Source organism: Anopheles gambiae, chromosome 3 (genome assembly GCF_943734735.2).
Source record: "Anopheles gambiae chromosome 3, idAnoGambNW_F1_1, whole genome shotgun sequence".
In the NCBI taxonomy this organism is placed as follows: Eukaryota; Metazoa; Arthropoda; class Insecta; order Diptera; family Culicidae; genus Anopheles; species Anopheles gambiae.
This window is the reverse complement of record NC_064602.1, coordinates 75946002-75973756: the sequence shown is the minus strand read 5'-3', so window position 1 is coordinate 75973756 and position 27755 is coordinate 75946002. Positions and strand designations below refer to the sequence as shown.

The window sequence follows — 27755 nt, the reverse complement described above, 5'->3', positions numbered from 1 at the left end:
TCCCGCAAACAGTAACATGATAAGTTTTCGGCAGGGTTAAAATTCAATCTTGTAAGTGTGTGCTTGTGGGGAGCTGCTGTAAGGGAAGGCATAACAAGATAACAAGTAACCAGCTGAAAGGTTCGGCATCGCTAGTGGGTGTTGAGAGAGAACCACTGAACTGAACTTATAAAATATGATACAATTGTATTAGGATCGACTTTTTGTTTCGCCACCCTCTTGACAGCTTCAATCTGACACACTGGAAAAAGAGTCTCATTAATATTAGCAAGCAAATTCTGCAAAAGAGCGATAGTCCTTTCCCTATGATTAGTACTGGTGCTCCCTTTTTCCTGGAGATCTCAGGGCTTGAAAAGTCCTCGCGTAAGATTTCATCCGACACTGTAATTAATAAATTATACGGTCGGCTTTCGGTGCGGGCCATGATAGGTTAGTCTGGTTGTTTGGTTGTTGGTTGGATCCTTACCCCATCCTGTGTTTTTTGCTGTAATTACTATTGCTCCAGTCCTCTAGTTACCCCGACAATCGGACACATAGATGATGCCTGCCAAGGAGATTTGTGGCAGGGTTTTTTGTCGTGCCTAGTTGCCTTTCGGTGCCATTGGAGACGCATTTGCTCGGGATGTGTGATCCGATGAGGTTTTGCCTTAGTTGTGTTGATTAAAAGTAACGTTCGAGGATTGGAAAACTTAGGCTGAGAAGGGTAATTTTACATTACGCTTTTAAATATTACCAACACCCCTATTTCTACTGCCCAAAACTTATCTCCTTTAACAAACTAACGCTATTAAGTTACGATTTAATACGATTACACTTATTATTACGTTCAACTATAGTGCCCACCTTCACACCACACTATTTCCTCCGTGTTTGGTCCCTCTTTCATAACTCTCACGAACTGAAATCTAATTTCCAGCTCCACGATAAACCATCATACGGCGCAATTTAGTTTCAAACTTTATGCATTGCAATTTCCCGGTGCGCACTTTGAGCGTCGTTTTCTTTTTTTTTGTAGCAATTTCCCAACTATTGTAACCTTTTTGGTATCAACGTATCTGGCCAAGCTGGTCGGATTTTTGATCCCAAACATAGCAAAACTCATTCGCTGCCTGAAAAATCCTTTTTTTGCCGTGAACGACCTACGAATTGCCTACATTCGGGCGCTAGTGCCTACATTCAGGCGCTATGTTGAAAGTCAAGCAAGGGAAGCGAACACGCGTGTGGACACACACACAACGAAGCAACCATAAGTAAGGATTAGAAAACATTCGTCCTGATCCGTTCAAACGGGAAGGAGGGCCGGAGCCGTTTGGATATGCTCGGGTCAACATCCTCGTAGAACAAAAAGATTCGGAAAAAGGGAAAATCAGGGATTGAAGTGATCGTATGTACATAATCCTCGTACCGTAGGCATAGCAACGGATAGACGTGCTAGTGTATCACGGGATTGGCTGTATATCCAAACCCGCCACCATGGCCAGCAATGGCTTTGGTGACCATTTCTTTCTTTTCCCCAGCCTTTGGATTTCCTTTTCAACAATATTTTCGTTATTTTCAGCCTGCTAGTCGGTCAAGCGTGTTTCCGTGGGGGGAACCACCAAATCAGAGCATTATTGTCGCTTCCCCCCCAAAGGCTAACACACGCATGCTGCTGCTGTTGCAGCAGCATCCATCCTAAGCCATATTATCGCCCTCGTCAGTATCATTCGGGGCACGGTTATTGCCATCGTTGCGCTAGGGGGGATGCGGGTAAGATAAAGTCAAACTTTTGTGCTTCCAGTTTTTCCTTCCGCTGGACAACCAGTAGTAGTAGCCTTAAGGGTTCGCTGCTCAAACGAACCCCACGTGCTGGGGCCTGGTACGATGAAGCGATGAGCCTTTCCCTTAACAAGCAGGCTTGTATTAAATTATTTATTGGCTACTTTCGGCACCATGAGCAGCCCCACAACGCAAACACATGCTCTCCCGTACTCGATGCGAAATTGACATCGGAAGCATTGCACACAAACCCCTCGAATTGGTGTAACGAACGGCACGGCCACAGCGTGGTTGTGTTCTAGTGTGTCCCCTTTTTTGTTGACTGCTCAGAAGAGGCCACAACGGAAGCAACAAAAAAGGTATATTTGCCAAATTTCACTCCAGGCACTCATTGCACGCCGTGCTACCTTCTTACGCCATCGCGCCATTACATTATGCCTTCTTTAGCCGTACTTTAGCCGCTTTTTACACCTCGTAAAACGCACGATTCGTCTCGGGGGTTTGTTTTTCATACGCGCAACCCTCGGTACGGTGGTCGACCAAAAATTCAAAGCAAACATCCCCCGAGAAGGCGCAAAAGCAACAGCAAAAAAAAAACATTGTACGCACAAAAGTCGCTTAAAACGCACGCATATGAGTTTGTACACCGCTACACCGGGAGAAAAATAAACCCACTTTCCCCTCCGATGCGGTGCGTGTGAAAGCGATCAAACCAAACCGGCGGGTTGGGGAGCTGGGAGTAGTGCAGGAAATGGTGAAAAAATGAAGCTCATTGCACCGGGTGGGGGAAGGGGATGACGTAATGATAATTTATGGAAATGTGATTTCTCTGTTTATGGCGCTAGCTTTAGAAGGGTCGGACACATTCCTAAGGACGCATGCTGTGTTGTGCAGGGCCGGTAAAAGGTGTCATATGTTGGTTCGAAATATTACAAGGATTTCGATCAACAATTTTAAAACATATTGATGTTTAATGCAAGGAAATAGCATTATGAAATAAATGTTGATATATTGATTCGTTTCTTCGCTCAATGGCGGAGTAGCTGGCCCTCGCTACATGTCCGGATGGGAATAACATCAACAGAAGAAGGAGAAGAAGAAACAGAAGAAAAAGAAAGTAGTAGAAAAAGAAGAAACAAGAAAAAAGAACAAAAAGAAGTACCATAAGAAAAAGAAAGTAATAGAAAAAAGAAAAAGAAGAAGAAGATCACAACAAAAAGAAAAAAAAGAAGAAAAAAGAAGAAGAAAAGAAGAAAAAGAGTAAGAAGAAAAATAAGGAGAAGAAGAAGAAGAAGAGAAATCATGAGAAAAAGAAAGTAATAGAAAAAGAAGAAAAAGAAGAAGAAGAATCATAATAAAAAGCAAGTAGTAGAAAAAAGAAGGAGGAATAAGAAGAAGAAGAAGAAGAAGAAGAAGAAGAAAAGGAGCAAATAGCAGAAGAAGTAAAAACGAGAAAGACGAAGAAGGAAAGTAAAAAGTAAAAGAAGAATAATAAGCAGAGAAACAAAAAGGGCTCAAGATAAAATACATAAATCAATAAAAAATCATTACACGAAATGGAAGGAAAACGAAAAGGAAAGAAATGAAAACAATGCAAAAAAAGAAAAACCGAAAAAACTACAGCAATGATAAAGTGAAAAAAAATAATAAAACATAGCTAGAAAAAAAGATTCACAAAAATCATAAATTAGGAGACAAAATTTATATAAAAAAGTACCACAAAACAAAAATTAAAGAGTGAAGAAACTTTACAAAAATGAATAGTAAAGATAAGAATGAGAAAATGATTATGATGAAGCAGAAGAAAAACAGATTTTAATTTTGAAAACAGTTTATCTTAAATAAAGGATTGTTTTAGCTTTTTTTTTTCTTCAAAATTTTGACCAAATTTCGGCTTATCTTCTAAACCACTGTCCATTTTTTTTTTGCCTGCCCTCGATTATCCGTGGCTTCATCACAGCAGAGTGACCAGAAATATCGATTTATCTGTATTCCTACCGATTCACAGATGAATACCCTAAAACTACCGATTTTTCATTTATCCTACCGAAAATCACAGATATTTGATTTTACAATCATTTAAGCTTAATCTGTGGCTATTGGGATGCTGTTTCAAGGATCGCTATCCTCATTTAACTTATCGCGCACAATGCACGTTTGTATGCCTGGCACTTGAAAAAAGCTACATACGTATTAAATTCAAAATTTTATCCGTTAAAATTTTATGTTCTTAATAAGAAGAAAATGTCAGTTGTGTGGATTCCAAAAATTGCTAGTCAAAGAAAATCATTTAAATTTAAATTTGAATTTCGCCATTGGCGGTTAAAGCTTAAAAAGAAATTGGTTGTTAAAATAATTGATTAAATTTAAATTTTCGCGTTCTCAACAGTGCTTCTACCGAAATCCGCCAAAATAATCTGGCCACACTGCATCACAGTGCGCTGCTGTCAACGTATTGGATGTTTGTTTACATCTGTGATCCGTTTTTCGGTGAATTGTGTACCAAAATCTCGTAAGCACTTTTTGCGCAAATACCTACTTGAATAAATGAACTAACTTACTCTATTTCATAACCACAGAAACGGTACAATCATCGCTCGTAAAAACTGATTACTAATAAAATCGAGCATTGGATTGCCTAGGATGTTCAGTTTCCCAATCGCATCCGGTACGTTGCCCTTCAGGACGAGCAACGATTCAGGTACGGTATTGCTATTTGTTAACGAACGAACGAACGAACGAACATTTTCTCTGGAAATTAATCCATCTGCAGCAATGAACTGAAAACAAAACTCCAATCAATTATACTTGCGGCACTAAACCTGGCACTAATAACCCGAACGAGATGCGTATGCCGTGACAAGATGTTTTAAGCGTGGAATCAAATTTAGCAATACCAACCATTTGGCACTGGCACTGCAGAAATATACCCCCTCTTCACCACATCACCGTCCCGTTGTTAAGGCCTAACAATGCAAGTAAGTAAGGCAGTGCTTGCAAACAATTAAAATTTGCTCTAATACCTCGATTTAATTCGCTCCTCCTAGACCCCAACCGCCGAAAGCAGCGTGCCGGCTGCGGCCGAACTGAACCCGATGTGCCAAACGAAGCAGGAAGTGGACCCTACCAAAGACACCGAACGGCGCGGGCAGCCCTTTACCTTTCACCCATTGCCAAGCAATGCTAGTTACCATGAGGCGTGGCGCCACGTGCGAGATACGGTACCGATTACGCCGACCCCGGCGCTCAACCATCGGACCACGCGCAATCATCGCGGTCACGCCGTACACTTTTCGATGGGAGTGTACGAAAATGAGGTAGGTGTTGGTGGTCCGTGTGAGTGTTAAATTACCAAATTATTCTTATGCTTTTTATACCTCTCCCTCAGTCACCAACGAAAGCTTCCCACTGCTATTCACCGTACGGTCGGATGCGCCCCTACTTTATACCTCATCGAACGCGCACGAAAAGCGAAAGCTCGGATCCGACGAACCACTCCGGGCTAGCCGGGCAGGACAGTGCAGACAATCATCCGTCGGCGTCCACCAGTCATGCCGGGATCGCAACGACACTGATGGAAACGTGCGAACACTCCACGCCGATGATGGATGACGTATCGATCAATGCAGTGCGGTACAGCCGGAATCCGATCGTTCTGCTGAAAAAGTCCCGCTCGCTGGAGAACGTGCGCGTGGACAACTCGCTCGACGGGTCGCAGGTATCGCACGAGATGGAGTTCGTATCGAGCCGCATACAGAAGCTTAAGGTACAGGAGTGATGAAGACGGATGGGAGAACATGAACTCAGTGATTAGTTTTTTACTTTGCTGATATTTTAACGTTTACGTGAATGGGGGTGAATGGGATTACAGAATTTTTCGGTGTGTTGCGTTACGAAATGCTCTATTGTAAGCTGTTTTACAACTATGCTATGAATTATACTATGAATACATTTCCATGGAAATAAGATCGGTTCCTTTGCTGAGTTGCTTTGCATCCTGCACTAACAGCCGAAAACCATCCATAAATAGGTACACAAAACGCTTCCCATCCCGGACACAATCAGTTCCACGGAATTACATCACGCGACACCAAACAAAACCCATTCGCGTCGATTCGATCCCGGTCCCGGGCTGCCGTCGCTTATCGGCGGTGGCATCTCGTGCGAAAAAAAAACAACACAAACCGACACACAGTGAGCAGCTTGCCGTCTCTCTCGACGTGTCTGTCGTGTCGGCGGTGTGATCGGTAATGGAGTGCATACATTAAAGAAGTTGGGAGCAAAATCCTTGTCTAAAAACCAGCAATTCTAGTTCCTTTACGTGTGAAAGCATACATCTAGACATAAATGTTTTCAGTTTTAGTGCACAAACTTCCAGCGATGCTGATCGTTGCCGTTTTGCTGATCTCTGGAGGTGAGCTAATGATCGCTACTGCTTTTGCCAATCAAAACTAATCACTTTTTACACCACTTTCTTTGCAGCCACAAACGCTTTGGGCCGATGTCCAGTGCCCACCAAACACTACACGACCCTCGGGTGCGAACCGGCCGCCGAGCAAAACGCACAGGGCTGCCCACTATGGTAAGACTTCCCTCGCTTTGTACAATCCCAAAATAACTCACAATAACGCCCTCTCTCTCTCTCGCTCTCGGCTTCCAGGTTCAACTGTTCGATGCTGGAACAGCGCGCCCATGATAAGTGTTATCTGTTCGGCAAAACGTACGAACTGCACGCGCACGTCCCGGACGAGAAGGTGAAATCGTCCTGCCTGGCCCTGTGCACATGCCAAATGTGAGTAATGTGTGGTTCATTTGATAGCCGGCGAATTTAGAATTTAGTAACAGTAAACCACACTCCTTCCCGCTGTAAAACATATAGGAACTCACGGCGCGCCGTTGCCGAATTCCACTGCGCCCACATCGACTGTCCGGAGTTCCTGTCGCCGCACCGGGCCGGCTGTGTGCGCCAGTACCGCACGAACGATTGCTGCTCGTCCCGGCAGGCGTGCGGCGAGAAGCGCACCAATCTGCCCCGCTGTACGGTGGGCGCGGTGACGTACTACGAGGGCGAACGGATGCAGCTGCCGGACGACCCGTGCCAGACGTGCATCTGCACGCAGCATTTCAACGCGAGCGACCCGCACGGCCACACGAAATGCTACACGAACGCGTGTGCGTTCGAGCTGATAGCGCCGTCGGTGCTGGCGCACGGTGCAGCCCCGGTGTACTACGGCAATCGGTGCTGCCCGTGGGAGTGGCGACTGCGTAAGTGATTGGCCGGTTGTTTGGTAGTATCTATTTGTTAATTAAATAAGTTCAAATTCTTAATTAACAGCAAAAGCAAACGATCGTATCCGGCGGGACGAGGGAACGGAGAGCTCAAACGCTTTGGAAGGGAGGACGGTTCGAGACAGCTGCACGTATGGTAACTTGACGCTAAGCATAGGGGAGTCACTGGTAGCGGATGTGACGCCGGTCGGCATTTACCAGTGCTTCTGTGCCATCCCCCCGATGGTCCACTGTACCTTAACGGCAAACTGACGCGCGAGGAGCGTGATACGCGAATGTACTTCATGTTGAGCGTGATATGTGACATTTATTACAATTATTACTGAATAAAAAGCTTTAAAAACGATCGCATGACAAATGCATGGCGGTTTTACAGGGTTTTCCATGAGTTCTCATAGCTGAGGGACACTTCCTAGACTCTTTCTTATGGGAAGTGAACTTCAAATGGCTCTTCGAAAATTCCTATTAGATTTGTCAAACAAGGGTACCATAGAATCCAATTCACACTAGATTAAGTTCATTTCAAGTAAGAAGGAGGCAACAAAGTGTCCCACAGCTATGAGAACCCCTGGAAAATCCTGTATGCATGCTTTTAGCTTGATAATGGTTATTGATTGTATATTTTCACTCGTGTTGGACGTCCTTTAGTTCAACATGCAGTGCATCAACGGTGGCACCTGGCAGCTGCAGGACAACTTCTGTCCCTCGGCCCTCTGCTGTATGTCGAGCGAGTCTCCCACATCGAGCGTGAGGCTGCCGTACTTGCACTGTAGCTTCGGATCAGTGGCCGGCTTACTTCCAGCGCCCTTCACAACGGTATCCGTTTGTTTTGCTAAACGAAAAGGGGAAGATAAAGCTCATTTTTTGCAATAATCTTCGACAAAAGATGCCCTGTGTACTTACGCATTCGCCACTCCCATGGGCAGCAGCCGTCCGGCTTGTACACCGGGATGCCACCACCGTACACCTGCTTCTCCTCGAACAGCTCGAACCCGCACACCGTCTCCACGCAGTTCGGATCCTGCTCGATCGCGGTCGCATTAAACCCGGCGGTACAGATGCACGTCCGGCACTGGTTGCCCTTGAAGCGCATACGTTGGCCTTCCCGGTAGATTTCGCTCTCCAGCTCGCACGTCGCCAGCTTCTTGCGCTCCTCCCCGCACACCGTACCGGTCGAGCAGCAGCTCTGCGGGCTGTACTGGCGCACGCAGTTGTCGTAATCGAACCGCTTGAAAAACTCCGCACAGTCCACGTGCACGCAGCGGAATTTAGCAATCGGATTAGCACTGCAATCGAACCGAAGCGAGCGTTAGAAAAAAGGGGGGTGACCGGGGGTTGCAGAAGCCGGCCACTTCCTGCACACACTTACGATCGGCAGTAGCAGGCGGCAGAGCAAAACTGGGACACCTCCGCGTCCGGCACGGGCTGATCGATGTCGTACGTTTTGCCATTAAAGTAACACTTGCTGCTGTCGTGCGCCGTTATCGAGGGGCAGTCGTACCTTTCCGGGCAACCGTCCGGACGGTTGCCGACCGGCTGGCAGTGCATCGTTTTGTAGTGCGCCAGCGGTACATCACAGCCGCGCGCGACGGTCAGCGCTGCAAAACGGCCGAGAAAAGTTAGTGCAAAAAAGGGTAAAATATCAACACGATCACTTACCACCGCACAGCGTCAGGGTGAAAACTGTTAAGAAATGCATTTTTTTTGGGCGCTCCCACTCTCGAGAGCTCGAGGTTTTGTGCTTCTGGTGAGGTCGATTGAACAACGACTACTGATTAAGTCGATGGTGGTGGCGCTATCGATCGGGCTTTGCAGCCCACAGGCCTGCTTGTAGATGATGACCCGATGATCTCATCCCCTCGCGCCGATCGGTAGTATTACAATGGTGTGTTTGTGTTTTGGTGGGCTTTACCGGGGGGAAGAAGGAAAGAAATGTGTTTACCTTCAGAAATGGAAACAACGACATCTTTTCAGGTGATATTTTTACCTCTTTTTGTCTTCTTTAGGTACCAGTAACAAACCCGTTCTTGTAGCAAAAATAATAAAGACACGACAACAAACAGTCCAATGAATATGGCCAATCAGTGGAACAATCGACTTTTAAAATTGGTGTACTTGTTATTGGTTGGCTATTACCATACACACGTGTGTTGGGCTTTAAAATACCAAACTTTTGCACCCGGCTTTTGTGTTGGAGCTTGTATTTCGTCATTTAACCATTTTTCGTTTTTATTGTTGTTCACCAGCTCTCGTCTGCATATGCAATTGATTTGCAAATGACTTTTAAGGTTGTCCGGTGCCGAACGAATAACATGTTCGGCACTAGTAGAATATCGATATTCACGACGAGAGGGTATTTTTCAAATGAGAACCGAACCACAGCTCAGCTTGTACGAGCTGGCGCTTCTATTCCATGAACCAAAAAGAAATAAATCTTATTAGATGTTAAAAAATGATAAAATTCGTTACAAAGATAAATGGTTTTGGATAATAATGGATACGATCTTTTGGCAATCATTCTTTTTATCTAAAATATTTCCTTTCTGATTAGTGGATATAAATGGACATTAATTGAACAAATTTTTATAAGTTTTAATCAATGATTAGAAGAAGCAATAAAGGGTAATCAAAAGTTTATTATTATATTATATTTAGTTTTACTTTCCTCGTAGGATAAAGATTTATTTCTCATTTTCTCATTTTTTCATAGTCTTCTGTGTGAAATTAGCAAATAATGATAAAAAAAGTCATTGTGTATACTTTCTAAAATGGATAGAAAATTGAATTAATTTGCTCTCGTAAATAATCCCCATCCCATCATTTGATGCCCAATACAGCTACACATAATAATATTGTGACATTTGTTTGAAGAAAGTATAACCAAAAAACCCTATCAATGTTGCTTTCCCGCTACCTCTATTTACACCTTAACGATCAACTGGCGAATACAGTGATGGACGCGTATAGTTCTATACTTCTTGTGGTTGGTCGTTTATTATTTTAATTTGGTTTTATTTCATTAAGTATTGAAGTCCTTTTCAAATTGGTGCAGAAGGTGAAGTATATCACAATTTTAACGTATTGAGCAATATGGGTATTTAAAAAAAAACTTTAATTAGTAACGAACCGCAAAATATTGAACCTAATGAGCCGAGAAAACCATAACAGCGTGGCGAAAGTAACGGATAACGTTAAAGGTCCATATAGCGATCGAGTGAAAGTGAACGTAATATGTATAATATGCTTATGATCATATGATCACTACACTGAACTGCATCGGTCCGAAGTCTCGATTTAATGTAGACATCCATATTAGGCCATTATCGTCATATCATGAATGAAAGTTTGAATAAAGCATTAAGCGGTAATTGAAATGGTTTGAGAAATAACAACAAAATGTTTGAACTAACATACCATCTTAAATCTTTAGAGTTTATAAAAGTGCAAATTTTCGGTAAAAAAAATTGTAATAAATTATTGTGGGGATATTGGTTATTGAAAAGAATAATAAATTAGATGATTGATATTAACATTTTTGAAAAGTTTTTTGACCAAATGTGAAATCAGGGGAAAATTTACTCCAATTTGGCAAATAAGTACATACAGGCATGGCTAAAATAAATAGTCCATTGTGTTGTTTTTGTCCTATATTTAAAAAATTGAAGTGAACTGAAAATGAAAGTGAAGCATGAAACAAAAGAATTTAATTACAGGCTACTTAAAACGAGCATGGTTTATTCGAAACAAAAAAACTCCACACAGCCTTCACGCCGCGCTTATTAAGTACATGATGTTCGACGCTCTACTCTTTCCTTCTCTTCCTTTCTTTCTCTTCCTCGCGTTCTCTCTGGTGACAAAATTTAAATAATTACTTTAAAAAACAACCTAACCCTAATCGTGGCCCCCGTTCCGCTCTAGCAATCCTCCCGCTGGATACAGTGGGCTAGCGGTGGTACCGTGCACTTGCACTCCACACACTTGTCGTCGCTGCTCACGCCGTCCCCTTTGTTCAGCGTCAGCTTGCCGAACTTACACTGCATGGCCGGTTCGGGCTGGGCGTCATCGTCCTGCTCGATGCGTCCCTCGACAATCACCTCATCGCTGTCGGATGCTGCCAAAGCAAAGAGAGAAAAAAAACCGATGACGTTCGATGAAATATTACACCCAAACCCCCGCCCCAAGAGGTGATGTAACCCGCGCACTTACGGCACTTCCACGAGATCGGGCAGCACCGATGGTTGCCGAAGTAGATCGGTATGCAGCCCATCGCGATCCGGTCGCCGGCGTGCAGCTCCAGCCCGCACTGCGTCTCGTAGCAGTTCGGATTGTCCGCCCCGACCGTGCTGTTGTCGAAGCCGGGCTTGCAGTAGCAAAACTTGCACGACTCCTCCTTCGGGTACATCCGCTGGCCCTCGTAATACTGCCGGCCGTCCAGATAGCACTGGGCGAGCTTGGCCAGCTTGTCCGCACCGCAAACGCTCTTTTCCGCGCAGCACCCGTGCAGCGTGTACTGGTGGATGCAGTCCTCTTTGGTCGGTTCGAAAAACTCGAAACAATCGATGCTGGCGCAACGGAACGTTGCCGGTGCGGTGTGGCTGCAAGCGAAGAAGGAAACGGGTTAAGACAAAATGCTACGAAATGCTCCAAAAAGTCGAGCGATCTTACTTGGAGCAGAAGCAGGCAGGCGAGCAGGAGTGAATTTCCTGTTCGGCCGGAGCTAGCTTGGCGCCGGCCGGATAAATGTTGCCATTGAAGTAGCATTTGTTTCCATCGCGATCGGTCAACTCGGGACACTGGTATCTGGAAAGGGAAGGCATTGAGGGATTACTGTCACGTTAAGCTGACGTTCCCGGAAACCCAAAACACCGGACTTACCTTTTCGGGCAGCACTGACCTTCCTCGAGGATTGGTTTGCAGCCAAGCTCGGCGTAATGTTTTGGCGGCACCGGGCACGGTTCATCGCACGCTCCTGCAACAGAACGGGTGGGTAACAACGCAAACACAATCGCTAATTAAAATCATAATTCAATCTTTGCTTCATAGGGGGTGCAGTACGATCGCGGTGTGACGTGACACGAATCATTTCCGGTGTTGCGGTGCGCTAGTAGGCGTTGATTTATCGTAGGAAGTGAGAGTTTTTTTTCGCTAGCGAGAAATGAGCTAAGTATGGCAATCGAGCCGCCGGTTTGCTAATTTCATCCAAGCAACCTTCGACGGCCGAGAGCCGGGGATGCGCCGCATCAAAACATGCAAATCCTTCAATGCTGAGGTCGACTGACGTCGTCTCAATGACAAACCAAGTCAACGGCATCACACATTGATACCTGTTTTCGTGCGGGTTTTATGTTTTGTTTGCATAAACGACACGATAGGGCAATCGAGACGTACAGTGCGTCAAAGGCTGAGCGGGGCACTTGCATGTGGAACTGTCTCTGTCTTGTGTCTACGAGGTTCCCATGCAATCGTACAAGTGATCGATCGAATCTAGTGATCGATTAAAGACATTCGTAAGCCGCATTTAAACACCAAGCAGAAAGAAACGGCTCAAGAACGAAATTTTTTAGCATTTTTTTTCTATTTTTAATGATAAAAATGACACAATGCACTTTTGATTTACAGGGTTTTCCGAGTCAATTTCCAATGTATACAACATTTTTCCTTGCTTGAGAAGTGTTTTTCAACAACTGTCAAATAATGTATGTACATCACAATAATGTTTCAGTTCTTCAACATGATTTTCAACACGTCTTAAGCTGGATTGAGTTTCTGTCGTTTTTGTGGTGTGTTGAAAATCATGTGTGAGAACTGAAATTTCATTAAGAAGCAAATAAATAATTTGACAGTTGTCGAAAAACATCTTGGATGCAGTGAATAATTATGTACACATTCGAAAGTGACTTGGAAAACTCTATACAGGGTTTTCCAAATCACTTTCGAATATCAGCGTTGTTATTCACCGCATGCAAAATGTTGTTCCACATCGATCTGACATTTCATTCCCATCACAATAATTTTTAATTTCTACAGCATGATTTTCAACACGACTCAAACTGGATTGAGCTTGACAGTTCTTTGTAGTGTGTTGAAAATCATGTGTAAGAACTGAAATTTCATTAAGAAGCAAATAAATACAGTTGTCGAAAAACATTTTGGACTCGTTGAATAATTATGTGCACATTCGAAAGTGATTTGGAAAGCACTGTAACTGCCATCGAATAGTTTGACTGATGGTCGAGTTATGGACGAATAATATTTTAAAATCATCACCTAATTATACCAATTTTTCGAATTCAACTGTTTCTCTTGATGAATGTTCGCGACTAGATATGGAGCCATTTTAATTTTTACGTTAGTCTTTAAAAGATTTCAACAATTTCTCTCCGGGTAGGAGGAAAAGGTATGAGTTTTCTGAATTATCACAAAAATTGATTTTAACTATGATAATTTGAACTATTATGGGCTCCACTGTAACCACATTAGTTCCCTAGATACATGTTAGACACAAAATTATTAAAATGTCCTTGTAACACGTTAAAACGCCGACGAATGAAACAACTAATGTCGCCAAAACACGCCACTCTTTGCAAACAAGCCACCAATTAAGCGCGAACAAAACGGTTCCAATTAAAGCTGCCGCACATTGACTTTGACGCACTGTAAGGTGTAAAAACCAGTTCTCCAGGTATCGTCACCGAACGGAGCTTCACAAACAAGGGTGAAATTCGTGGATAACTACACCGCAGCGGCAGTTACCGATTGAATGAATGCTCTTTTAGGGCTCACTTCACCACACTCTGTCCCTCCGTCCCGTTTCCCTCCCAGCCCCAGTATGTAATATTCACTTGTGGCCAACCATTATTACCATGACACAATGTGGCAAGCGCGGCCACGAGCATCAAACCGCTGGCAGTGATGCTGTTCCACATCTTTCCACTTTAACAAACAACAGAAGAGGCAAAATTGAAACACTTTGAATTCACTTCCTGATACCACTACTTCACTCCGCACTGAACCGTTTTGTGTATTACGTATATATTGCACTGTACAAAAGCCGCAGACCAAAAACACCACGCGGTTACGCGTTCCCGCTCGCTTGCGCTACTACTGAATGCGCTCTGGCGGCGCGCGGAAACTTTTATACAGTGCGCAGCGGCCGCCGCCGCCACCGATAGGAGTAAGAGAACCGGCTCTTCTCCGGCACCGTGTGAGCACCGGCGAGAAGAGCGGAGAGCGAGAGTGAAATGTGGCCAACAGACGCGCGTTTTCAGAGAGATAGCAGGGAATGGGGTACGTAAGGAAGGGAACCAACGTGTGCGCACTATTTGTCATCGGTGGAATACAGCCATCCAAACACACACACACACACCCGTTCAAGGTGGAGTGTAATGCGCGATCACGATCGCTTCTTTTATGTTCAAAACGCCAATGCTCCACGGCGCAACGATCGCGGGTGCGGGTGGTTGTTTATTCCGTTTTGTGTCGTACAAACCCATTCAGCCACCGCCGGATATGGTAGGGGAAGGCAGGGTGGCTCTTTTCTCTTACTCTCACTTCACTTCATTAACTAGTTGTACAAGCGCGGTGTAAACGGTGTGAATGTGACCTTTGATTCAAGCGATCATTGATTGATCGGCGAAGAGCGTGTGTACGTACCTCCAAAATGCTCGACAACGTGTTGGATTGAATAATGCCACAATAGTAATGATCAATTTTAAAATTAGCAGCTCGTTCCGACTCATACTGCATTATGCAGGCAGCCTACCCGTGCAACAATGCACGCTCCCAGCACAACGCAGCGGCAAGGCCCTTGAGCGGACGACGCCCTGGAACTAATTGGCTTCCGTTTTGTTTCTTTATGCATTATGATGCCGCATTTAGTTTTTAACCACTGGTTCGGTGCGTCCTTCTTGACAGCCGGGCCACTTCGTCAAAAGCTAGTCCTGCTTGACCTCCAAAGAGATTACTCTCAATGACCCCTTACCGCGGGTTGGAAAGCCCACGCGCTGGAGTGTCTGCGCCCAAGGTGGGGAATTTTCGATCTTGACATTAGAAGTGCTAACTGTACGAGGAAATATCGTGTTCCGCCACCCCGCATACGCGCATGTGATTCAGCCCCAAAAACTATTGGCTAATTGTTTATGTTCGCACGGGCCAAACAGAGTGGTTGCATAATTGACAATGGTAAAGTGCATTTAGCGTGCAAATTTCCACGCTCCCATTTCCGTTGTACATAAAGGCGTAAATGGTTGTTTTTTAAAGGAAAAATATGCCAACGATGGTGCTAAGAAGTTCACACCAAGGACACTGGTGATAAGATGCCGCCCACGATAAGATAGCATCATCCGCGTTGGGAGAAATAGTTGGAACGAAAACAAAAAAAAAACACATAAAATAAACAGCTCTTCTAAGATAAAAAAGAGGCGCTGTAAACATGTTTTTCGGCAGTGAAGGATGGGGGTAACTAGTTTACGCCGAACCGCAATAGCTATCAATTTTAATCATTTTTATTATCCTTCACTTTTGCTCTCTATCTCTCCCTCGGTGCTCTTTTTCGTTCCTGGTCTGGTGCTTCCGGTGCACGTGCCCTGCCCTTTCCGGTGCACTTGCATGTGCGTCTGTAGCACATTCTTGTAGCTAAACCAGCGTTCGCACAGATCGCACTGAAACCGTCGCTCTTTGGTGTGGGAAAGCTTGTGCAGGCGCAGATTGTGCGAAGATTTGAATGATTTCTTACACTCGCCACATTGGTACGGTCTTTCGCCGGTGTGCGTTCGCAGGTGCTTTTTTAATCCGGAACTACCGAAACAGGAGAAAAAGTATACAAATTATATTATATAAAAAAATAAAACGCCAACACTCACCTGTTCACGAACGAGCTTTCGCACTCGCTGCATGCAAACGGTTTGTTCTGCGTGTGGTACCGCATATGAACGACCAGCGAGCTTCGGTACTTGAACGTATCTTCGCACACTTCGCACTTAAACTTACGCTCATCCGTGTGAGTAAGCTAGAAGAGATTGATTGTGAAAATAATTAATTACAAACCAATGGCCAAAATCACTCTACAATTAATGCGTACCTTATGAGATCGTAACGACTGTGGATCTTTGAACGCCTTATCACACTGATCGCACCGGTACGGACGGTGGCCCGTGTGCTGGTTCAGGTGGTACGTCAGGTTACCCTTCTGGGCGAAAGCGCGCTGGCAAACGGGGCACACGTACCGCTTTTCTCCGGTATGGACAAGCATGTGCTGCTTTAAATTTTGCTGCCAACTACCGCACACTGTACATTGTGTTTTTTTGCTCCCGGTTCTACCCTTACTGTGGGGCTGCTTTTCCACGGGTAAATGGCTGTGCTTCACATTATCTGTGGCGTTCGAGGTAGTAGTGGCCGGTGGGACGGGTATACTTTCGCTGCCGGGTAGGTCCAGCTCGTACTCGTGATGCGCGTCCGTGAGTTCGACCACATAAAACTCCTCGTTCGTGCTCTTTCCATCGCACGGAGGGTTTGGCGATGCTTCGTCCGATTTCACGTGCATCTGCTGTACCTTGGATTCGGGTGCTTGCTCATCATTCGATTGCGAGATCGTGTTCGCTGGATCTTGCTCTTGCACTGCCGCTTCAGTCTTGTCACTGTGCTGTCTCCGGTGCCATAGCTTCTGATCCACCTCACGGCATAGCTTCACAAACTTCTCGCAAATAATGAGCTGGGAAATGCATCCATCACACACCGTTGTGGGTGCATCGGGAAAATCGGCTAGCTGAAAAGTGAAGCGTATTCTCATGAGAATCCGGACGGGCCTTTTACACGAAGGGTTTCACTTACCCTTACGCCGGTGCAGTGAAATATCCGTTCAAACAGTGCCGCTGCTGACGAGCTGGAAAACACCCCCGTTTGCTCACCGTTCTGGCTAAGGCATAGTCGACAGACATCTAGCTGAAATAGTCGTTTTTCCTCCGTGCAGGAGAATATTTCGTTCATGTTGCAGCTGTTAAATTAAATGTAAACAAACACAACATTTCGTATTCCGCTGTCAAGCGTACTGCAGCGCAACTGTCAAGCGTTCAGACGTAAGACGTTTGAAACGTACATGTGAGCGACAGAGAAAGATTGTGTGCGCAACATTGCACGAGCGAGAGAGCGACGAAGCGATACACGGAGCATTCAGCCATACTCGCCAGTAGCCGTTGGTGTGAGTGTGTCAGAACAGTTTTTCATCTCGTCGAGGCTGGCACACGGCCGCACCACATACAAGCGTGAAGTGAAACAATTCCGTGAACTCCGTGTGCTCCGTGACCAAAAAAAAAGAAAAAGCTACAAGTGATCTTTATTCTGCGGTTAGAAAGGTAAGGAATTTTCCCCCTCAAAGTGTTCTCCGAATTTCTTTTCTAGAGAGGCGAGTGTGTGTGTGCCCGGTTTGGATTGTTTCATTAGAAAAACCCTTCTCCCTTTTTTTGTTGGTGCCTCCATTTTGTCAGAAAGTGTGAGTGCGAGTGAGACAGAGACAGTGAAGAGCTGAGAGAAGTGCCACAATCCTCGGAACCCTAATGGCACAAATTTAGGCAAAAAAGTTGAGATAAAGCGATTGAAAGTGAAATTAAACGATATTTTGCACTGGAAGCAGTATTCCAGGAAGTTTATATGTATCATACAAAGAGGTGGATTGTGTACAGATACCAAGAAATTTGCTAAATTTGCAGGTCACGGGCGAGGGTGCTTTCCTTGCAGAAGGGCACACACAGACAGCGCAGAGACAGCAAAGAAAGTCACGTAGGCCATCATAGTATTTTTCGATCTAATTTGTGCACTGTCAAAAAAAAAAAAAAATGCTGCACTGCATCCGAACAATGATGCAATCTGTAAAGCATGTTTCGATGAAGAGGATTTATGTTTTTTGTTTTATTTTAGATAGTTGATGTTGATCAGTTGATGTTGAGTTAAAAGTGGAAAATAATGTTGCGCTTGTTTCTTTTTTCCTTTTCCTCCGCTTTATCGTACAGGTCCACACACAACGAGACAAAAAGACAACCAGACAAGCACACAAAATGTCAGAGGACACACGCGTGAAGATACAGGTCTTCCGGCCCACCTGGGAAGAGTTTAAAGACTTCCCAAAGTACATCGAATACATCGAGTCGCAGGGCGCCCACAAAGCCGGTCTAGCAAAGGTAAGCGACAAACATTATTCGCACCCTAAAAGCATTCTCAACAAAAAAAAGTATCGACAGCATTTAAAAAAATCGCATGAATTTGACCCCGTCCCAGAGGTCAATCCGGATTTTTTTACACAACCACTGTCACAACCCCCAAAGTACACGGTGAATGCGTAAACCACCTAGCACGTTGTGTTTGACGCTCAGTTAAAAAGGGTATAGCTCGCTTTGTTTACACACTCTCCACGCCGCGTCGTCTATAAACAGACGCCCTCGCTCACTAACACATTGAAAAGTGAGCTTTGCGGGTGGAATAAGAAAATTTGACTGCAAGTAGAATTAAAATAAAGCAAACTACTTTTAGAGTGTATTTTGTAACATTTTATCAAAAAAAAGTCAAACACTAGGATAAATATGCATCGAAACGTGTATGCACACAGTCGACATCAACAGTACTCGGCAGTCAGCTGATTTTGACGTTTAGCGTACGTCACACCACTACTACTACAGACGCCGCTATCTTTATAGTACGCTGTTGTCTGTTGTCTTGTTTTAGCACATTCATTTTTCGACGCTTTGCGGGTTGATGCAATCGCTTGATGTTTTATCGAAATTTTTTCGTCATTTTTATCAAATGCTTAACATCACAGCATTATAGATGCAATTGATAGTAATGTTCTCAGATGATTGTTTACATCGAGTGCGTGAGTGCTTGTGTGTGGTAGTGTGTAGCAACAGCAGCGCCGGTGGTGGCAGCTTAGCGCGTGTGTATTTATACCACGCATACTACTACGAACACCTTACCCGCACGCACACTTGTAGCCTCCCGATGTAAACAACTCCACCATATGGGGCGCCTCTGTTTGTACGCTGCAGTATCACGTGCGCGTAGCGTCATGAATGAACTTATCGCGTGTGGGTTTTTTTGTTCGTTTTGTTTTGTTTTCATTTCATTTAGTTGTTTTTTTATTGCTCATTTTTGTTTCGTTTAATATTTGGATTAATTTGATGGTGATTAACACAATTTCTTTTCTTTTTTCTGTTATTAATTTTTTATCTTTCGTTTTCTAAATTATGTTTCTATTTATTTATTTTTTACAGATAATTCCTCCACCAGAGTGGAAGCCGCGCAAAAGTGGGTACGATTTGGATAGTTTAGACATTACTATTCCGTCGCCCATCTGCCAGGTGGTTGCCGGCAAGCAGGGGCTCTATCAACAAATCAATATTCAGAAAAATCCACTCACGGTCAAGCAGTTTGCTGAGTTAGCCAACACAGAACGGTACGGATAAAGTGAATTAGTGATTGATTGATTATTGAAAAATTTAATTTTGTTTTTTATGCCTTAATTCCATAGCTATGCTACTCCAAAACATTTCGACTTTGAAGATTTGGAGCGAAAATACTGGAAAAACATAACCTATGTGGCTCCGATTTATGGTGCCGATGTGTGTGGAAGCATCACCGATAAAGACTGCAATGTAAGTGTAGCTTTGAAAACGACTGTTACACTATTCCCGAATAACGCTAACGTTACCCTTCCCACCTGTTTCATCTCACAGATCTGGAACATCAACCATCTCGGTACGATTTTGGACTTTGTGGACGAAGATTACGGCATCTCGATCGACGGGGTGAACACCGCCTACCTGTACTTCGGCATGTGGAAAACAACCTTCGCCTGGCACACGGAGGACATGGACCTGTACTCGATCAACTATCTTCACTTCGGGGCACCGAAGACGTGGTACGCCGTGCCGCCGGAGCATGGCCGCAAGCTAGAGAAGCTGGCCAGAAACAGCTTCCCCGCCAGCCACAAGACCTGTCCCGCCTTTCTGCGCCACAAAATGACGCTGATCAGCCCGCAGATACTGAAGCAGCACAACATTCCGTACGATAAGATAACGCAGGAGGAGAACGAAATCATGATCACGTTCCCGTTCGGCTACCATGCCGGCTTCAACCACGGGTTTAACTGTGCCGAGTCGACCAACTTCGCGATGCCCCGGTGGATCGAGTACGGCAAGCGGGCGGCCCAGTGCTACTGCAGCTCGGAAATGGTGAAGATACTGATGGACACCTTCGTGAAGCGATTCCAGCCGGACCGGTACGAGGCGTGGATGGACGGTACGGATTTCGGGCCGCATCCGGAGGATCCGACCACGATACTGGGCCCGCCGCCCCGCATACTGGACGCGAGCGGCGACGAGCGGGACGAGGGCATCGAGGACGGTGGGCCGGCGGCGACGGCGGCGGCGGCACCGCTCAAGAAGGGCTGCAACCTGACCGTCAGTATACGGAACGTTTCGTTCAAGGAGAAAAATCCCGACCTCGACCTGACGGACATCCAGCAGAACCCGCACCTGCCGGACGACGTGAAGCAGGCGCTGTACGGCATCGCCGACGAGGAGGAGCCGCCCAAGCCGGCGAAAAGCTTCAAGCAGTCCTCGTATGATCCGTTCGACGACGAGGACGAGGAAGAGGAGGAGGAAGAGTATCTGGAGCGTCGGAAGAAGGCGGGCAAGAAGAGGAAAAAAGTGGACAGCGATTACGACGACGACTGGTACTCCACCACGCACGCCAAATCGAAGGGACGGAAAAGTGGGACGCCCAAAAAGCGGGACGACACGCCACTGGACACGGAAAAGCGTGAAAGGCAGCTGGCGGCGAAAAGGCTCAACATCAATAAAAAGCGCCAGGAGCAGCGGCTCGAGAAGGAACGGCTACAGCAGCAGCAGCAACGGCTCGAGAAGGAACGACTACAGCAGCAGCTGCTCCTTCGAAGGCAGCAACAAAATCGACCGACGAACGGTAAAAGCAGTAACGGCATGATCGACCGGCAGAAAGCGATGCCGCGCACCATTCCACCCGATCCACTGCGCATCGAAACGAGCTCGAACCGGGGCGGAGCAGCGGTGCCAGTGGGAAGAGTGTGCGTACTGAAGGCACCGTTCTACCAGCGACGGGCCGCATCGCTGGACGAGGTCGATCCGCTCAGTGTACGAGCGCGCCAATCCTTGCCATCGACCAAAGCACCCAAACCGACGACGATGATCGGCAAGCCGGCCGAGCGCAAGTCGCTGCCCGATACCTTCCTGTCGGATGTGGCGAAACGGTACCCGGAGCTGGAAATACGTCCCGCAAAGGATTACCTGTTAACCTCCGTCGGCTGCAAGCAGGAAAAGCTATCCATACCCTCCAAAGCAGTTGCTGCTAAGCCACGAAGTGTAACCAAATCGATTCAGGCAGCCACTAGTCTGCTGCTACCGATCGGCAAACGGCCACCGCAGGGTAGAAAATCGTTACCAGCCGTTCCTAGCGCCAGCAGTGCTCCCGTGGCCACAACAGTCTCGAGCAGCGCTGCCACTGCAGGCAGTACGTCCGTTCCCACAAACTCGACTCCAAAACCAAAATCGACTACGAAGCGACGGAAATCGACGCCCGCCGTGTCCGCCAAGCCGGTAGTGTACGAAACGGCGCTCAAAAAACCGTCGCCCGATTTGTTCGACAACAGCAAAGACTTTTTCACCGTGTTCAACCAATTCGTGGCCGGTGATCAGATGCAGGTGACGACGACGCACCACCCGGTGATGGATAAACCGGTGAGCAGTGTGGCCACCGTACCGGTGCCGACCAAAACAAGCTCCCTGCCCGTTGCCGGACCACTGTGGAACAATAAGGTTCGTCCGCTGCTGGTGAACAGCACCTCGCAGATCGTGCGTGCGGCCAGCGCCGCACTGCAAATGCCGACTCCTCCAGCAAGCAGTACTCCCATTCAAACGCTAAAATCCACTGAAATTGCTGCAACGTGCGTAAACTATGTTGCACAGCCGAGGCAGGTGCCGGTAGCACCGGTAAATAGTATCCCATCACCATCATCCTCGTCCACGAACGGTCCGGTTGGGGGTGAAATGTCCGAAAATCAACGTGCTGCCGCCGCAACCCAGCAAACCGCCGCCGACTCAACGGTTATACTGCTGCACAACGGCAACCAGCTCAATGTGATGGATCGTACGATCCTGAAGGTACCAAAGCCACCGCAACCACCACCCATTACGATACCGGTGGTAGCATCCGACGGTATCAGCCCGAACAGCAACGGCACGTCACAGCCGTCAAGCAATGTTATTAATGTTTTAATAATTAACGGTACCGATGTGAGTACCGTAACGCCATACACTATTGACACACCACCGCTGCTACAGGATGGTCTACTGACGCCCATCGCGAGTAGTACGCTAGTGCAACCAACAGCCTGCGTAAGCGATACACTAATCCAAACCAATAGTACATGCAGTTAAGTAGTTGTTTTACCCAGCAAAGGGTGCTTATTTACCAAAAAAACAAACACACAAACCTCCCCTCCCCCCCACACACACACACGCTATAGGAAGGTAAATGGAGCGGCAGCGCTTTATTGTGTGCGCTTTGGCTCTCCCGCAAATGTACTCAGCTCACATCTGCTCTAACCACCCTCCATGCTCTAGTAATTAAGTGGCCATACACTTTCGTTTCTTTTATTTCATCAAACATTTTCAATTCATGCTTTAATTTACAATCAGTAGGCCAGGGTACATCGGCAGCGACACACTGAGCATTTATTTTTACCTTTATGTGATTTACTACATTAGTGTAGCGCGCCCAGGAGACGTATAAATTTATAAGAAACACAGACACACTCACACCACCCAGAGTAGGCCGCCGTTTTAGTATTGGTTAAGATGTAAGTGTACGAAAATTAGTGTGCTTTAATTTAATTGTCGTCTTGGTCTCAATTGCTTGAAATTAAAAGAAAAACAAACAAACACGGTACGTCAGTTAGGCGCAAAAGAGAGAGAGAGAGAGTTTAGTGTAACGTTAAGTACGAAACGTTGTACTAAGAAAGGCGAGTCAGTGCAGTCAGTTTAGCGTGCACTGTAGCTAAGTTAGTAGCACATTGCGCTACACCCTATCTCTGCTATGTGTTACCTACACTCACACTTTAACATAAAAACACAGCTATGAATATAGTAATATGAATTTAAATTTTACGGAAAAATGACTATAGACAAAGTGATTTCAAATGAATAAAACTCATTAAAAACGAACCACACGATTAGTGTCCCATAGTGTCTGTGGTATGGTGCGGACCTGAAATCTGATCCAACGCTCAATTCTTCGACGCGACTCATCGCCTTCCTTAAGTGTTTATACAACCGGCCAACATCAACAAAAACTGGCGTAAATCCGGTCCAATGGTATGGTATGAGCGAAATATGCGTTTGTTTGCTTCGGCAGTTCTTAAATTTCCGCTACCGAACCACTAAGCCCGGCTGCCATTGGCATGGGCTTGGCATTACTGGCAAGTCGGTCTCTATAGCCCGCCCCCATTCCAGGGTGCATTGATAAGCGATTTAAGTGTTTATGGGTGAATCGAAAAGTTAAGTAGCTTCGTAGTACATTCGATGGGAATTAAATAATATTGTTCTTTTCCAATGAAAAATTCCGTGATGCATTTAGAGCTCCTTTTTGTGTCAATCTATTTTTTGTTGATGAATTTTTAAAACTATTTTTTACCTTCATTTTCAAAAATCTAATCCAATTACAAGAGATTTAGGGTTAAATACGCAAATCCCCTTTTGGGTGATTTTGTATAGAAATAATTCAAAAAAATAATCACAACCACGTCATGAAGTTCAAACCCCTATGGAACTAATGCGATTTCCTATGAACCTATAAATAGTTCTTGTTTGCTTCCATCTGTACCCCCCGCACATTAGGGGGGAAAAGACACGGTGAGCGGGGTTTTGCGAAGCGTGCCAGGAATTATTTTATCTTCCCAAAACCCCCACCAAAAAAAAACACACCATATCCTCTCTTTTCGGTAAAGTAAACGTTCCTTTCGTTATCCATACAGGCAGGTCCATGGCGTCTTTGGTGGTCAGTCAGTCGGGTCAGTTCGGTTCGGTGCGCTACCGGGAATGGAACGATTTTTCTAGCCTAGCTATTCGCGATCGTTACCAACCGACGAATTACCTGACCGGTCGTAGTAGGCGTTGGTGGTTATTTGTTTGTTTTGGAATTTTTGTTAGTAGTAGCTGTTAAAAGTGCAAAACAAAAACAAACAAACAACACCGTTCTAGTGCCTAAGAATTAAACATCAAAGAAGTGAAATGTGTTATCATCAGTGTATTAAGCGGCTTAAGTGTACTAATTTAATTTAAACACTAATCAAACAATCTCTAAATTTAACGCACAAAAAAATCAATATTTTCTGCAATTCTCAAGTGATCTTTCCAATTGCCCCCCCGATTATGGTCGTATGACTCAATGTGCTTTTTTCTAAACAAAGTTACACCTTCTCCCGTACTACTACCGTCAAAAGAAAGGTGTGCACTTACGTACGTACGGTTTAGTGGCGCGTGAAACCGAGATCACTTGCACCTGGACCTCGCCCGCCCAGATCGACGCAATTTGGGCAATTTTCTTCTCACCTGCAATTAATTTACGTGTCGAATTTCCGAATTTCCAACCAAACCCCACCGACGGCGTTGGCTGTTGTTTCCATCAACAGTAAAAATCCGATCGCCAGATCGTTCCCATCGTTGTCCGAATTTCCCGAAACATCCTCCCGTCCCTTTGTTGGACGTTCTGGACTTTGAGATTGATTCGCGGTACAAGGCGGTACAAGGGCGGTACAAGGCAGGCAGTGTTGTTTGCTTTACACACCGTTGATATATTGTGTGCGGAACGACATAATATTTCAAGCACTGGGGTGAAAGATCGAACGGCCGGCACACGCAAGCAGATGGCCAACCCAGACGATGGCGACTGGCGATTAATTTTAATGATCATGTTTCGGTGGAATTGTGTGTGTGGAATGGTTTTTCGCGTGGTTTCCTGTCAATTAAGGTTGATGTACCAAGTTGATCTTCATTTTCGCAGGAACATGAATGACTAGGATCGTGACGCAGGATTTGTTGGACTTCTTTTTCGAAGAAAAAACAGTAACTATTAACTGCTCCGGATAGTACTAAAAAATTCGAGTGCATCATGAAAACGGGATTCCAATTTATTCCGGAGAATCGGCCACTCCTCTACATACCGGCGTCAAGATTCTTCTGGGAAGCACCCACTGCAGTAAGTGTCTCTTTCTCTCTCTCTCTCGATCTTCATTCTCATCTTCATCTTCTCCACACACACACCAGCCCAACACATCCCTCTACAACTATCCGCTGGAGCTGTGGAGTACGATACCGGAGTCGGAGCTGATCGTGAAGCTGTGCGTCTTCCTTCCCATCATCGTGTTCGGGCTGCTCGGCAATGGTATCCTGCTGGAGGTTATCTTCTCCAATCGCACGCTACGCACACCCAGCCACCTGCTGATAGCGAACCTGGTGGTGACCGATTTTCTCACCCTGCTCGTGTGTCCGCTCTTCTTCATGACGCACGACTTCTTCCAGAACTATCTGCTCGGACCGGTCGGCTGCAAGCTGGAGGGGCTTATAGAAGGTACGTAAAGGGGTTGAGTACTCAGTAGCAGCAGTTCCTATCATGATCTTGAACTCGACAGGTGGTCTCCTAGTCACTTCCGTCCTCGGGATGTGTGTCATCAGCTACGACCGACTGTCGGCCGTCGTACTGTCCTCCGGCACCCGTCTGAAAGGACGCGGCACCGTAGCAGCGATTGTGTTCTGCTGGCTGATGGGATTCAGCATTGCGATGCCACTGTCCCTGTATCGTCACTTCAAAATTCGCCACTGGAAGGATGTGGACGAGATGTACTGCTACGAGGATCGCTCCGTACTGGCCACGTACTGGGAGTTTCTGCTGGTCATGCTGGTGTGGGTCCCGCTGGGCGTTATGTTGGTAGCGTACACACTGATCATCGTTAAGCTGGACCGGTACGAACGGAATGCCCTTCGCCGGCAGCATCCGATGGTAGTGCGGTACAAGAGCCGGGTGGCCAAAACGCTCTACATTGTGCTGCTGGCGTTTATCGTCGTCCGGGTGCCCTTCACCATCATGGTGTTTGTGTACTACAACATCGAACCTTTGGACCATTTTCAGGTAGTAGAGTTGTCGAATATTGTGCGCAATTTTGAATGAATGAAATGCACTTCTTCTCCACAGTTTAGCGAAAGTTTCATATTTGTCTGGTGGCTTGCGAAAGTGGCGTTCATCTTTCTAAATGCTGCCATCAATCCGCTCATCTACGGACTCACCAACAAAACGTTCAAAAAGGCACTTCGCGGATCGAAGATTTTGCAGTGCCTTTGTCGGTTGGCCCCGGAAGAGGTAAGTGTTGTAAGCGTAAATCAGGCATACTATATTGATCGAAATGGACTCGCATTTCTTTCCTCCACCAGCCGGAACCGACACAAACTCCTGCAGATCCCAGCAAATCAACGATCTGTTGCTGTTTTTCGAGGACGAATTCGGAAGAAATGGAACAATCATCGCAGGATGATAAGATACTTGAGCGGTCACGATTTTCAAGAGTGAGGTAAGTGCTTCTTGTGCAGTTTTTAGTGACCAAAATCCAAATAATTCGTTGTTTATCTTCATCAATTGCAGCAGACATTTCCGGGCAACGTGGCTCAACTCGACATTTAGGAACAAGCATCCTAAAAATGAAACAACTGTAGACGATAAATCATAAATGGAGCATGATGATAAAAAGAATTATTTTTAATGGTTATAGATTGCTTATCAGGAACAGCAGAACAGTAATAGATCCGGTGTACAACGATAGATGTATTATAGCACGCATTTGTTTCATCTTCTCTTGGCTATAACTCCAAGATTTGGCCAAGGAATTGCCATATTTCTATTTATTTAAACATATGAGTATGCTGGAAGTTAATTTCATGTTGAATAAATAGCTATTTGTAGCCGTTGTATAAGCGGATAGCACAGCACGTGGATTCATTCCCAGTTTATACTTAGCAAATAAATTACCTCCGGGTATGCAATCCGCACGACACAAAGCGTTACGAAGCGTTACATGTTTTCATTCAAAATGCACCAAGCATGAAAACGGTTATTTATAGTGCTGGAGAAGCGCGTGTCACCTTCGCTTTTCATGATTCGGTGTGTCCTATTTTCCGTCATTAATCCTGATATTCATTTTTTTTACTTATTTACGGATGTTGAATATTTTATTACTAAAATAAATTCGTTTTATGTAAAAGATAGTAAGTAATTAACGTCAATTTATCAGTGTAACAACTTTAGCTGATCTGGTGGTGTCGTAGACACTAATGAACTTCATTGTCTTTGACTAATCGGTCACCCATACATAATACCGCGCGGCTACATGAGGTGAAATATACAGCGAAATGAACTATTTGACAGGTGAAATATCTGACAGGTACAGCTAAAGGGTTGGGAGAGACACAACATCCGCTTTCGAAATTCTATTAAAAATAATATCTTCTCAAGCAGAACATTCCCTAATTGGAAGAAATTATAATCTGTTGACTGAAAATTGAAGAAATACTCAATATTGAAGTTATTTAATGGATTTAATTACGATTTTGTACACGTTATTTGTTTGCATTGCACATCAG

General features: G+C 45.4%; 7 protein-coding genes across 10 annotated transcripts; 4 read left to right on the top strand and 3 right to left on the bottom strand.

Annotated features, from left to right (window-relative positions):
- The first annotated feature begins 4181 nt into the window (after window positions 1-4181).
- On the top strand, window positions 4182-5726 carry LOC3291262 (uncharacterized). Its single transcript, XM_564328.3, has 5 exons — window positions 4182-4270; window positions 4338-4459; window positions 4532-4736; window positions 4806-5075; window positions 5147-5726. Exons 3-5 carry the CDS (start codon window positions 4731-4733, stop codon window positions 5534-5536), a joined length of 666 nt encoding a protein of 221 aa, XP_564328.1. The 5' UTR covers window positions 4182-4270; window positions 4338-4459; window positions 4532-4730; the 3' UTR covers window positions 5537-5726.
- A 100-nt stretch (window positions 5727-5826) lies between these two features.
- On the top strand, window positions 5827-7405 carry LOC1270743 (uncharacterized). The gene is made up of 5 exons (XM_061658792.1): window positions 5827-6172; window positions 6241-6340; window positions 6419-6550; window positions 6638-7023; window positions 7094-7405. Exons 1-5 carry the CDS (start codon window positions 6106-6108, stop codon window positions 7297-7299), a joined length of 891 nt encoding a protein of 296 aa, XP_061514776.1. The 5' UTR covers window positions 5827-6105; the 3' UTR covers window positions 7300-7405.
- Window positions 7335-9133, bottom strand: LOC1270744 (uncharacterized). 2 transcript variants are annotated; one of them, XM_061658793.1, is made up of 5 exons: window positions 9035-9133; window positions 8707-8953; window positions 8417-8645; window positions 7951-8333; window positions 7335-7879 (listed from the first exon to the last, which is right to left on the bottom strand). In XM_061658793.1, the coding sequence occupies exons 2-5, from the start codon at window positions 8744-8746 to the stop codon at window positions 7692-7694; spliced, it is 840 nt and encodes a 279-aa protein (XP_061514777.1). In that variant the 5' UTR covers window positions 8747-8953; window positions 9035-9133; the 3' UTR covers window positions 7335-7691. The 2 variants fall into 2 exon arrangements, with proteins under 2 accessions (XP_061514777.1, XP_061514779.1); XM_061658795.1 differs by lacking the exon at window positions 9035-9133 and having other exon boundaries at window positions 8707-8984.
- Window positions 9134-10749: 1616 nt separating this feature from the next.
- On the bottom strand, window positions 10750-14267 carry LOC1270745 (uncharacterized). The gene is made up of 5 exons (XM_309465.5): window positions 13910-14267; window positions 11923-12016; window positions 11713-11847; window positions 11254-11642; window positions 10750-11158 (listed from the first exon to the last, which is right to left on the bottom strand). Exons 1-5 carry the CDS (start codon window positions 13971-13973, stop codon window positions 10962-10964), a joined length of 879 nt encoding a protein of 292 aa, XP_309465.4. The 5' UTR covers window positions 13974-14267; the 3' UTR covers window positions 10750-10961.
- Window positions 14268-15533: 1266 nt separating this feature from the next.
- On the bottom strand, window positions 15534-17278 carry LOC1270746 (zinc finger protein 271). Its single transcript, XM_061658791.1, has 4 exons — window positions 16876-17278; window positions 16127-16810; window positions 15909-16054; window positions 15534-15843 (listed from the first exon to the last, which is right to left on the bottom strand). The coding sequence occupies exons 1-4, from the start codon at window positions 17029-17031 to the stop codon at window positions 15555-15557; spliced, it is 1275 nt and encodes a 424-aa protein (XP_061514775.1). The 5' UTR covers window positions 17032-17278; the 3' UTR covers window positions 15534-15554.
- On the top strand, window positions 17221-23291 carry LOC1270747 (uncharacterized). Its single transcript, XM_061658783.1, has 5 exons — window positions 17221-17396; window positions 18051-18218; window positions 19305-19486; window positions 19562-19685; window positions 19767-23291. Exons 2-5 carry the CDS (start codon window positions 18096-18098, stop codon window positions 22503-22505), a joined length of 3168 nt encoding a protein of 1055 aa, XP_061514767.1. The 5' UTR covers window positions 17221-17396; window positions 18051-18095; the 3' UTR covers window positions 22506-23291.
- Window positions 23292-24258: 967 nt separating this feature from the next.
- On the top strand, window positions 24259-27173 carry LOC1270748 (neuropeptide Y receptor type 2). 3 transcript variants are annotated; one of them, XM_061658789.1, is made up of 7 exons: window positions 24259-24390; window positions 25129-25323; window positions 25392-25695; window positions 25757-26253; window positions 26317-26481; window positions 26553-26689; window positions 26764-27173. In XM_061658789.1, the coding sequence occupies exons 2-7, from the start codon at window positions 25237-25239 to the stop codon at window positions 26843-26845; spliced, it is 1272 nt and encodes a 423-aa protein (XP_061514773.1). In that variant the 5' UTR covers window positions 24259-24390; window positions 25129-25236; the 3' UTR covers window positions 26846-27173. The 3 variants fall into 3 exon arrangements, with proteins under 3 accessions (XP_061514773.1, XP_061514772.1, XP_061514774.1); XM_061658788.1 differs by having other exon boundaries at window positions 26761-27173; XM_061658790.1 differs by lacking the exon at window positions 26764-27173 and having other exon boundaries at window positions 26553-26693.
- The last annotated feature ends 582 nt before the right edge of the window (window positions 27174-27755 follow it).